Source organism: Pterocles gutturalis, unplaced genomic scaffold, assembly GCF_000699245.1.
Source record: "Pterocles gutturalis isolate BGI_N339 unplaced genomic scaffold, ASM69924v1 scaffold18517, whole genome shotgun sequence".
NCBI lineage: Eukaryota > Metazoa > Chordata > Aves > Pterocliformes > Pteroclidae > Pterocles > Pterocles gutturalis.
The window spans coordinates 2,512-13,772 of NW_010113174.1; the positions used below are offsets into that span (position 1 = coordinate 2,512).

An 11,261-nucleotide genomic window follows, 5' to 3' on the forward strand; every position below is an offset into this window, starting at 1 on the left:
GTGACAAAGAATTTGTTTTTGACAATGAATAAACATTGTGTTTTTCCTTTTTTTTTTTTTTCAAATAGAAAAAGAGGAGGAATAAAGCAAAGAAGGGCCCTTCCAGTTCCGGAGAGCAGGACTCTCTGCCTCCTCTAAGCGCAGCACCAACTCAAACCACGGAATTGCCTGATACATGTGTTATTCCACAAGAAATCCAAACCCCAGGCAGTGAAGTATCTAAAGTGGGCGCTGATGTACTTGCTGGTGACAATGGAGGTGCCCATGAAAGCGACAGGGTGTTGGGTCACTCGGGAAAGGAAGCTGGAAGTCTGGAAGCGGTTGCAGAAGGCAGTCACAGCTGCGTGGATGTGATGACCCCATCAAAGCAGAGCAGCACAGATAATGTAGCTGTCCCACCTCCAAGCTCTGCAACCCCCAAGGAGAAGGTGGGGAGTGGAGGTGCCACAGAGCGCAGAGAAACTGTCAGGAGTAACGGGGAAGAGGGCAGTTGTGCCCCTGATGCTGGCCAGCTTCCAGAGACCAGCCCAGATTCCCAGTCCTCAGGCAGCCGTGAGAAACTGGTCCCAGCAGGGGAGAGAGCGAGCGTTTCCTCCGCGTTGTCTCCTGGTACGGGATCACCTAAAAGTAAGCCTGCAGCTCCCTGTGGAAGTCAGAACACAAAGACTCCAGCTGTGGTCAAAAGCTGGCAGGCTGGGAAGCATAAAGAAGACGCTGACCAGAAAGGGAGCTCTTCGGCTTCTAAGGTAAATGGGTGAGCACGCTGAGTGTTTGGGTGTGTTGTCCTGGTTTTGGCTGGGATAGAGTTAATTTTCATCTTAGGAGCTAGAATAGCGCTGTGTTGGATTCAGTGTGGGATTTGGTATGAGAAGAATGTTGATAGTTCAGTCATGTTTTTAGTTGTTGCTACGGAAATCAAGGACTTGTCAACTCCCAGTGCTTTGCTGCTGTGCAGGTGCACAAGGCGCTGTGGGGAGCATACCCAGAGCAACGGACCCGAATGTGCCAAGGAGATATTCCATACCGTGCAGCGTCGTGCTCAGGATGTAGATGAGGGTTGGCTGGCAAGCTTGTGTATTCTATCATTCTTGTCACTAGTATCATTATCATCATTAGTTTATCTCCATTATTAAATTCCTCTTATCTTAACCCACAAGTCTCCTTGCCTTTACCCCTCCAATTCTCTCCCCAGTCCCCTGGGATGGGAAGCAGCTGTGGGCTGTTTGGTTGCCAGCTGGGTTAAAACTGTGGCACCTTTATAACTGTGACTCTTCTGTGCTGTCAGTAAAGCTGAAGGACCATGAGGCTGGGGATATGGGGTGAAAGCGGGGAACACTGAAGTCTTTGGGTTTTGCTCTCCTGTGTCAGTGCCAGCGCAGCTCTCACTTGCTAGCTTACCCCCAGGAGCTGTGAACTTGGCTCTTCTCCAGCCAGATCTTCTCGTGAGCTCTGTCGCATCTGCCCTAACGAGGAGATCCTCGTGCTTCGCAGGTGTCTGTGCTCGGCCCCGGACAGCCCTGTAAGGCTGGACGTAGCTCTTGGTTAGCTTTCCTTTTCTTTACGCTCCATCCTCTGGAGACCTGTGGCTTATTGACCTGCCTTCTTGCCAATGTTTGTAGATTGGATTTCTCTTGCAATCCCTGCCCCTCCTGCAATCCCTGCCTTGTTTTCCTGAACCAGCAGCTTCCCTCAGTGAGGGATGAGTGTTTCCACAAGTTTGGAGTTAGCTGCTATGCTGTGATTGCTGGATGTTCCCAGGCGTCTGAGGAGGTGTTGGGTGACTGGGAATCTGGGCTGGTCTCTGGAGCTGCAGGTGTACTGCCGGTCTCCTGTTCAGCTGAGCATTGTTTGTCTTCCGCCCGCAGAAGGAAGACACGAAGGAGCAGAAGAAGACCTCGAATGAGAAGGTGCGTGAAGTGGCTAAGGAGATGAGTCAGACCAAAGGGCCCGAGGTTGCTAGAAAGGATTATGCTTCAGCTGTAATGGACAGTCCCAAGGACAAAAAGCAACAGAAGAACCAGAAACCCATGGATAAGGTTAAAGAGAGGTGAGAACACCCCTGCTGCCTCCCAGCATTTCTCACTTACAGGATTTGGTGTGAGGAGGACTGGAGGACTCCAGACAGAGGCAGGGGTTGAAGTACTGAGATTAGCTCTGCATGTATCTTGGATATGTGGTGGGGGAAAAAAAAAATAAAAATTGACCCCGTATTTGTTACTCTTAGGAGGAAGGTGTGCTTCACACATGTAACTCTTTAGATGGTGTGAAGAGGTGTTTTGATGAGTGAAACTTGTTTTGTGTAATGTGTATGAGCTGGAGGAGGGATAAAGCAGAGCCATTTCGGGTGATTCTGCTGTGCAAGGTATTTCTGGTGCAGTGACCCAGCCGTGCGTGGCCACAGCATTTCATGCTGCCTTTGGGAACCCATTTTTCCTTTTTACACAGGGCTTTACACTAGGCCTGCTGTGTAGCAGCAGTTTGAGCCAACTGCTGACAGAGCTCATGGGTTTTGCATCCAGTAAGCTTGTGGCTTGAATCTTATTTGCTGTTTAGAATAATTTGTGCAATTAAAAAAAAAAGAAAAGTAAAAATTAGAATTCTTCCTGTTTTCTTCCTAATTCTTTCTTGTAGTTCTGTGAGCCAAAGCAATGGTGTTACAGTATATTTCCATGCGATTTTGTCCAAAGACTTCAAACTGAACCCTGAGACCGATAAAGTGTTCATCAGGGCTAAAGGCATTTCTCCCTACGCAGACTGGAGTGACAACATTTGTGAGCTGCACTGCAGCAGGTGAGTACCCTCGAGTCCCACAGGCATGGGAGTGCTTTGGCTCTGGAGGACGGGATGCAGCGTAGTGCTTCATTTAATAAGACTGTGGCTGCATGTCCACTGGTGGGTATTGCTACAAGGGGTTTTCCCAGTGGAGATAGCTATTCTGAAACTTCCATCATGAAAGAATAATCACCATTCCTATTAAAAATGGAGGGCTGTGTGGAAAAGGAAGTCTGTCGATCAGCTGACATGTCCTTTGCTCTCCTTTGCTGTGTTTTGTGTTTCCTAGGCATCTAAAAGAACATGGATACCTCATTGAAGGCACTGTAACTCTTGCAAAAGAAAATATGAATAAATGCATTCCCTACAAATATTGGGTTACCTGTGGTGAAGGGAAGTATGAATTTATTTACAAGGATTCAGAATCAAAGGATTACGTGAATCGCTGCTTGTTGATAAAGAGCGACTTGCTCAACAACAGGGGTGAGCTTTTCTGGCTGGATCTGGATATTGGGGTGATCCCTGGTTTTTGGTGGGGTGGTCTCTCCCTTCATAGGGACTAGCATTATTAGACAGCACTGTCTGGAGCTGGAAACTTAATGGGTCAGTGGGGGTGTTTCTGTGGAGGGCTGAAAGAGTGAAGGTATGGGCAGGTGTGTGTTTCTCAAATGATTGTTTTCCTGTGTTCTCATCTGTGTTGCTTATTCTAGAATGGCATCAGTACGATGATATTGTGTGTGCAGAGTCTTCAAACATGAAAAACGTTCTGAATTTTCTTTTTCGCACTAAAACCAAAGACGTGGTGAAAGGGAAGATAATAGCTGCAAACATTATGTTAGAAAATATCTTCAGTGTTCTTGGAACCTGGAGTCCTGACAACCTGAGAAACTTCCTCTTCCAGCTGCGTCAGTTTTATGTCGTTACAAAAGAGCCATGGGTATATGATGGGTCGGCAATGCCATGGACAGAGCTGGGCTTTGGCACACAGCAGGTAATCTATTTTCTTTTAACAGATACTAGAAAACAGACGTTCAGTTACTAAACACAGAACTTCAGTTTTGCTGTTGACCTTAGGATAATTTTGCTTTTCTAGTCAAAAAGGTCAGGTGTGACAGAACCAGGGGAACACAACCACAGCAGGGGTGACTGCCACCGTCTGCCGTGGGACCTTCCGTCGCACCTTGGCACTTAGGTGCTGTTCTGAATATCCCATATTGGTCAGCAGCAGAGCTGGGATGTGGAGACTTCTTACTTGAGTGGGTTTTGTGTCTGGATATTAATTTCCTAGGCCTGGCTGTTTAGTTTTGCTGCCAGTCACTGTGTCACCAACTTAGCTGCTCCCCTCTTTGACTCCAAACCTGCCTTTTTCTGAGACGAGCTCCTCCTGGTCCAGTTTTAAGCAGTGATGCGGACAGGGCTTCCAGAGTCCTAAATTTCTTACCTGGCATAATTATGAAATACGACAGAAATGTCATGTTGTCTTTTTTTGGAGCTTTGGACCGGTGTCAGGGCTGCTGGTTTCTAACTCCCTGCAGCCTCCCTCTTCCTGGTGACGGGAGAGACCATCCGATGCCATACCTGCCCGGCTCAGTAGAGCCCACCGGTGTTTCGACTCACTGCTGGTTTTCAGAAGGGTGACTTTGGTATCACCAAGCACTGCAGTACCATGGACCCCCTGGATGTGGTTTGAGAGTAGCTATTGGGGGCTGCCTCCCAGCCAATCCCGAGTCCCCTGGGAAGCTGCGGTCGGCTTGCCGAGTAAGGCTGTGGCGGGCGCTGGTGACCGAAGGAAGTGTTGGGTGTACAACTGCTCACCTCCCTTCCCAAGATCCACCCCGGTCCCTTGCCCCCCAGCTCTGTGGGGCATGGGAAGGGGCAGCAGCAGCTGAGCACTGGGAGCTGGCAGCAGGGGCACCAAACCATCACGGTACTGGGGTACCCCAGCTGATGTTCTGGCGGGTGTCTTGGTGGTCAGTACCACGTGTGCTTGGATCCCAGTACCACCGGGTGCCGTGGGGTGTACAGGGCTGTCGAGTGTCTGTGCTGTAACCGGCAGAAGGAAATGGCTTCAGAAGAAGATGACTTGTTAGGGAGCTAATGCTGTGGTTGGTTTGTTTCTTCTCTTCTTTATCCTAGGTGAATGCTTTGCTGCTGGAATATATGAGGAAAATAGCTCTTCCTTTCCTTGAGCCAGAAGGTGCAAAAGCATCGCAGGAGGATGTGGTCATAAAAAGTAAACTAGCTCTGGGGCTCACCATCCTCACGGTAGTTGGAATGCTGGAGCTGCCAGTGTTGAAAAGCAATCTGGCTGACATGTGTAGCCTCTTGTGCTTGGATAAGGTGTCACAACAAGCCATACGGGATGAAATTTATCATATCAAAAAGGCATTTGCAGCACTTGTGAGGTATGTATGTTACTGGAGCACTTACAACGTAACTAACTGGGCTGGTTTTGCTGCAGGTGTAGCACTCTGATAAAACAATAAGGGATTGAGCTCTCTAGTGTCAGAGAGTAAGAAAAAAAAAAATCAGATTTGAAGGTATCCTTAGAGGTCTCTGTTCCAGCCTGCTGCTCAAAGCAGGGCTAATGTCCAGGCAAGGTTGCAGCCAAGTTCTGAAAAACTCCAGGGGCGAAGATCGCACAACCTCTCTGGGACCCTCTTACTGTCACGTACCTTTCCTGATGTGAACGATGTTTTACTTTTATCCAAATAGAATTTCCCTTATTGCAACTTGTCACTGTTGCCAGAGCAGTAGATTAAGTTAAAACCTGTTTTTTCTTTATACATAAAAAATCTTGTTTGTTGTCCTTTTCTGTCAAGCAGTCTCTACCCTCTTCCCTGTTTGCCATTGCTACCTACAAGCTCCACTGATCAGGGTCATCATGTGTTTACTCCTTTAAATGTAAATGCTGTGTTTGGATTCTTGGCTCCTCTGAGGTGCATGGCTACACATGGCTTTTGTTGATTTTTCCTCGGAGTGCCTGCCTATTAGACTGTTATCTAACTGCTTATCCGGCACTCGAATGTCTAGTTCTGCACTTGCGCAGCTGCAGCAATTACATTTCCTTTTGGAGGCCTTTCTAGTGCTTCAGCCCACCCAAGGAGGCCAAGAATTGTCCCTGGAGCGGCTGGCTCTGTGCATCTGTGTCACCCTGTCCCTGGCTGGGCTGGGGGGGCTCACCTGGAAACTGTAGATAAAGCACAGGCCCTGCGTGGTGCTGTGTTAGTAGGATTTGTGCAGGGACATTCAGGTAGGGGTACAGCTTTGAGTCTTAATTTTACCATATGTAGTCTTCAGTGAAGATAAGATTGAGCTAAAATCATTGTCAGAAGTTATTTGAAGGTAGGTAGCAGGAGTGAGATGAAGCCTTCCCCCCACCCGGAACCCTCTTGAGTGGTGTAAAAAGCTGGTTTTTTACTGTGTGTGTTTGTTTTGGTATTTGTGGTTTTTTTTTTTTTTCAGTTTGGAGATTCACCTGACAAGCTTGTGCCGGAGATGCATTGATGAGCAAGTACACCAGTGGGTGTGGGTTCTTCCTCTGCTGCATTGCCTCGCTGCCCCGTTGCAGCATCACCACTTCCCAGTGGAAGAAGATACCTGGGCAGGGCTGGAAGGGCTTCAGTTTGTTGAAACAAGAAACAAGGCAGATAAGTGAGTTTTCCAGATTTACTGGTTATATCCAGGGCCTTGATATTGTGGTTGGTCGTGGTCACCTTTGTCTCTCATTTTTAACTCTTCTTTTAAAAAAATAAGAAATGTAGCATGTTGATGGTGGATATTTGGGATACATGAACACGGGCTGTGTTGGTTGCTCAGACGATGGTGCATAGCAAGGCTGTGCAGTGTGTTCCTTTTCAGACACAAGCAATCCTCAACTCTGCGAGCTGTGGAGCAGCTTGAATAGCTGGTGATGCCGGGTGTGAGTTAAAGCAGTTCATGATGTGTTGTGCAGAATCTGAGCAAGACCCGGAGTTCATTTTCCTTGAGTGCTCCTGCTCAGTAGTTTGACACTGCTTCTGCGATTACAGGGGCTTGGGGTCTTCTGCTGATCTTCATCTGTAAATGAAAAAGCAGAGGAGTGAGAATAAGAGTCCTCTGTGGGCTGAACAAGCTTTTAGCCTTTTGTACCTTGAAAACTTGAAAAAAAAGATTTTGTTTTGTCTTCCATCCAGGGGGACCCTATTGCAACTAATGAAAGAAAAGAAATACTTGATGGAATTGGATAGGACTCTGGTCAAGTCCTGGATCTGTGTGCTGCCCCTGGAGAGCCTGGCTGAATTTATAAAAGACTTCTCCAGTGATTTGTTAGCTGCTCTTCAAGGTGTTTGTTACAGAGTAGAGAACATTGAAGTATTGCGGAACAGTTCTAAGGTTTGTCTTCTGGCACCTTTACCCAACTAAGGGATAAAGGCTGAAATTGGGCTGCAACGGGCCTTGGAGTGGGACTGACTGTCACCAAGGGGAATGTGGTTGGTAGCAAGTCAGAGCACAAAGAGCTTAAAATTTAGCCAAAACCAAAAATAGTTCCTCTGAAGTAGGAGGTTCCTAGGAGGAGATGAGAGGATGTATCTGTAGCAAAAAAATGTTGCTGGCATTGATGCGAGAAGGGTTTGCTTATCCTGATTTTCTCTTAGTCACTGATGGCAAATATTTTAATCCTGAGATCCTCAGATAGCTGCCTGAAACTATTTTTTGCACAGCTCTTGGGGGTTTGCGTAGGGTGCTGCTGATTTGAGAGATCTTCCTGCCTGTTGTGAAAACACTTGAATTTGTATGAGGACGGCAGAAACTGGACATTGCAACTAATAATAATTTTTAAACCCTTAGATTGTAAGAAGTGCAGGTTTTGTTTGTACAAATAATAGCCACCTATATGTTGACATCAAGTAAATAATTTTTGCGACGTTATAGCGTATTTATAAAAGCACTGGAGAAAGCATGGAAGAACAGTGAATTCCCTCTTTCACAGCATCCCCTCAACTGATAAGAAACCAGTCTGTAAAATTCCTTCCCCAGTTTAATATTTCCATCTTTCCATTCTTAGGAAGTAGAAAGTCTTCTAAAGACACTGCTGTGTACCTTGGATGAGAAACAGCCCAGGTAACCCAAGTGCGCTTTTGTGAGAGCGTTGTCCTTCTGATTTACACCATGCCTGTGGGGTGGGGTAATGCTTGTGGCTTGAAAATGTGTGCATTGAGATCTGTATGAATAAAAGAATCCTGTATTTCTATCCCTCTGTCAGATAGCAACATTTTTAAAAATGGTTAGGTGCCACACTCTATTGAATTTGGTGGGGTTTTTCTTTTTCTGTTTCTTGTTTTTTCCTCTGAGCAGAAAAAAAATTCTTCCTCTTTATTCCTGTCCTGCAGAGCTCTGGAAGCTCGCTCTTGGAGGGCCTGCTTGAGCTATTGCCTCAAGCTGCACGAGAGGGTCTGCAAGAACGCAAAGTGGTTCATGATTCCCGTCACTACTGCCATGCTGGTTGCAAAGGTTGCCAGGCTTCAGCCCGCAGCAGTGAGTACCGAGGAACTGTTCATGGGTTGGTATGAGCAAGGTGTCTAGAAGGATTACAAAAATGGCACAGCAAACTGATTTTAGATCATATCCCATCTCAATCTGGAGAATTTAATACTCTGTATTAACCAAGATTGTGGTACTTTCAAAAAGTTGTGAAATCATTTAATGGTTTTGAGTCATCTTATTGAAAATGAGGCCAAATGCCAAGGCTGGCTGTCACGGGTTTTGGTTTATGTCTGTGTTTTTTTCCCTTTGTCATATGTTGTCTTTACTCCCTGGAATAAGCACAAACTATTTGTAAGCATTTCATTTTCCCAGCCTCCCTCTATCCTTTATTCAAGTAGTGGTGGGTCTCTGCTGCTGGGCATGATTGTGCTTTGGATGCATTTACACCATCTCTCTTAGAAATATTTCTTTAAAAAACTGATGTTCTAAGTTGCTCTCCTGCTTGAACTGTTATTATTTTTTTTTTTTTCCTTCTGCTGTGTGTGCGACAGGTTCCAAGAGATGCTGTGCAGGAAGTTGCAGTGGAAGAAGTATTCCTTAAAGCTCTGACAGACGCTCGAACCTGGTTCAGAAATGTTTTAAATGAGAAATTATTGAAAGAATACCTGGAGCATGTGACATTCTCTTTTCATTGGGAGCTTCGGGTTTGTCACCTTCTAATAACAGGAATAAAAAGCTGTTTTACCATAGAGCCTTTAGTCTAATGGCTCTTGCTGGGAACCATAGGTGCTGTGGCTGGGTGAGGAATGAGATGGGGGCAGGCGGCACAGACTACAAGCTGAGAAGCTGCGTTGTTTTAAACCCTGTTGGGCTAGAGAGCAAAGGGCTATCGCTGCTGCTGCTCAGCTCCCCTTAGTTCTCCTTTTTCTCAGCTGTTGGGGTGCATTGCTGGGATGAGGAGCTGCCCCTTGTTGGCATTTCGCTGGAGCTGTTGTCTTGCTCCCGCTGTGTGTCCTTCAGGCTTCCAGCAGGGAAAGCAGAGAGCAACCCCGTCCAGTCTGACTCGCTCTGCTCCCAGCCCTCCCTGGGACAGCTTCCAGCGTCAAGGTGGAAGTGTTTCATCCAAATGTCTCCGTTAGCAATTAGGACATTTTGACACTGTCTGGGCTTAAAAGCTGCCTTTTGCAGCTCTGGGAGTGCTCTTTGTCCTCTGGATGGAAACATCTGAAAGGACTGCAGACTGCCTGCAGGGTGGGGGGCCTCTCCTCAGATAGTTCTTGTAATTTCCGTATTGGAAAGTTAAATCTCAGCACTTAGTGTTTTGGGTTTGTACGCTTCTCACCTGCAGGCCTGGAATGAATTTGTGAAGATCAGCTTTCCAGATGAGCGCTTCACTGAGAAGTGGAAGAAGACCTTACTTGCAGATCTGGAGAGAAGAATTCAGGAGGTAGGGGAGGCTGCAGGTTCACTGTTGTAAACCATGTTCTGGAAGTTCAAAAATTGTCTGTGAAACCATACCATGCTGTGTTGTTGGCGTCAGAGGCTCCAGGAGCCTGCTGGCCTGGCTGCAGTGCCTGCTCTGCTTTAAAGGAAACTGCACATTCCGGGTGATTACCACCCCTATAGTTTTAAGAAGAAGAGGGTGTGAACTGAGCACCCAAGGACTTGCAGAAGCACAGTTGGCACTTGCCTCTTTCTGTTTGTTGTGCAGAAGTTGTGTTGTCCAGGCTCCCAAACGCACACACTGTGTAGGTCCCTTCTAAATTGAACCTGTATGTCTCCTCATCTCCTTTCTACATCAGTTGCAAAATTCTTGAGGCCATTGATTTTCATGGTATAATCGGGAAACAGATATCTACTGGTGGAAGCTTGGCTTGGAGAGATGCATATTAAGTAATACATTTTAGGCAGAAACAATCTAAAAGATTTTCCAAGTATTTATTTGTGTTTCATCTCTCTTCCAGACCCTAATAAATGGGCTGATGGCTCCACTAGGAAACTTACTTTGTGTTTTTTTACTTAGTTCCTTTTATTGTATTAATAGCAGCACTCCATGCTTTCAGAAGAAACACTAGGAAATTTAAGTTGGTGAGAAATCTCCCTTTTGCCCTATAGGAGCCTCCAGTTAACCAAATCTTAGTCTACTGCTGCCAGCACAACCGATTTACAGAACTTGACTCTTCCATTGACTGGTGTTTCTCTAATTGTGCCACAGAGGCTGTAACTGCGGCTTGCCAGGTATTGTATTTTCCCTCAAGGTAGGAAAAGTCAAATTTCCTGTTGCGTAGAAATCCTGTTGCGTAGCATAGGGATGTGTGTTCTGGTGGATGGGGAATTGCACGTTCAGAGGCTCATTGCTTGTGTTGCTGTGGATTAAGTTTGTTAAACCAACAGAAATATTGACGAGACATCAGGAGGATTCACTTGTATAAAGGATCCATGAAAAATACTTGTAATGCTTTTGCCATCGTGGCTTCTGGTGTCAATCATGTCATCCGGCTCTTTTGGAGTGTGCCTCAGCACTGGAGTGTGACTCCTTGACGTCAGTGCCTGGTCCTGAGACAAAGATGTACCCGCAATGTCCTCCAAACACTGACACATTCCTCTCCTCTCTTCTATGCCTTGTGCAGACTGAGAGCAATATCCTCGAGAAGATCTCTTCCTACAACTTGGACCGATTCAGCCAGCTTGTATCAATGATTATTGTGAAGTCGTGGCCAGTCGAGAGTGGGCAGTCTGAGGACGATTTTGATGAGAACTTGCGCCACGTGCTTACGTGGCCTGACATCAAATATATCTTCAGCTTTAATGGTACGTCTGTCAGTTATATTTTTAGGAGTCTAGGAAAAGCTGTTCTCTGCCCTGGCACTCCCACTTTGCATAGCAGCAAACAAATACAAAGCTCTTGTTTTATTCCCTGTCTCAAAGCTCAAGGTATCGGCCTGGCTGAGGAAGAGGCAGTTGGTGTTCCTCTTGTGCTAGTCCCCTGCAGCCCTGTCAGCATTGGCGCTGGGCTGCTGAAC

General features: G+C 46.4%; 1 protein-coding gene across 1 annotated transcript in view; it reads left to right on the forward strand.

Moving 5' to 3' along the window:
- Positions 1-353: 353 nt before the first annotated feature.
- Positions 354-11,261, forward strand: part of RNF213 (ring finger protein 213) — a 45,969-nt gene continuing 35,061 nt past the window's right edge. The window contains 14 exon segments of the mRNA XM_010074381.1: positions 354-746; positions 1,869-2,047; positions 2,647-2,790; positions 3,062-3,255; positions 3,483-3,763; positions 4,909-5,177; positions 6,229-6,426; positions 6,948-7,150; positions 7,824-7,875; positions 8,145-8,318; positions 8,798-8,942; positions 9,587-9,685; positions 10,354-10,476; positions 10,869-11,049. Of these exon segments, the coding sequence (XP_010072683.1) occupies positions 354-746; positions 1,869-2,047; positions 2,647-2,790; positions 3,062-3,255; positions 3,483-3,763; positions 4,909-5,177; positions 6,229-6,426; positions 6,948-7,150; positions 7,824-7,875; positions 8,145-8,318; positions 8,798-8,942; positions 9,587-9,685; positions 10,354-10,476; positions 10,869-11,049 (2,635 nt within the window).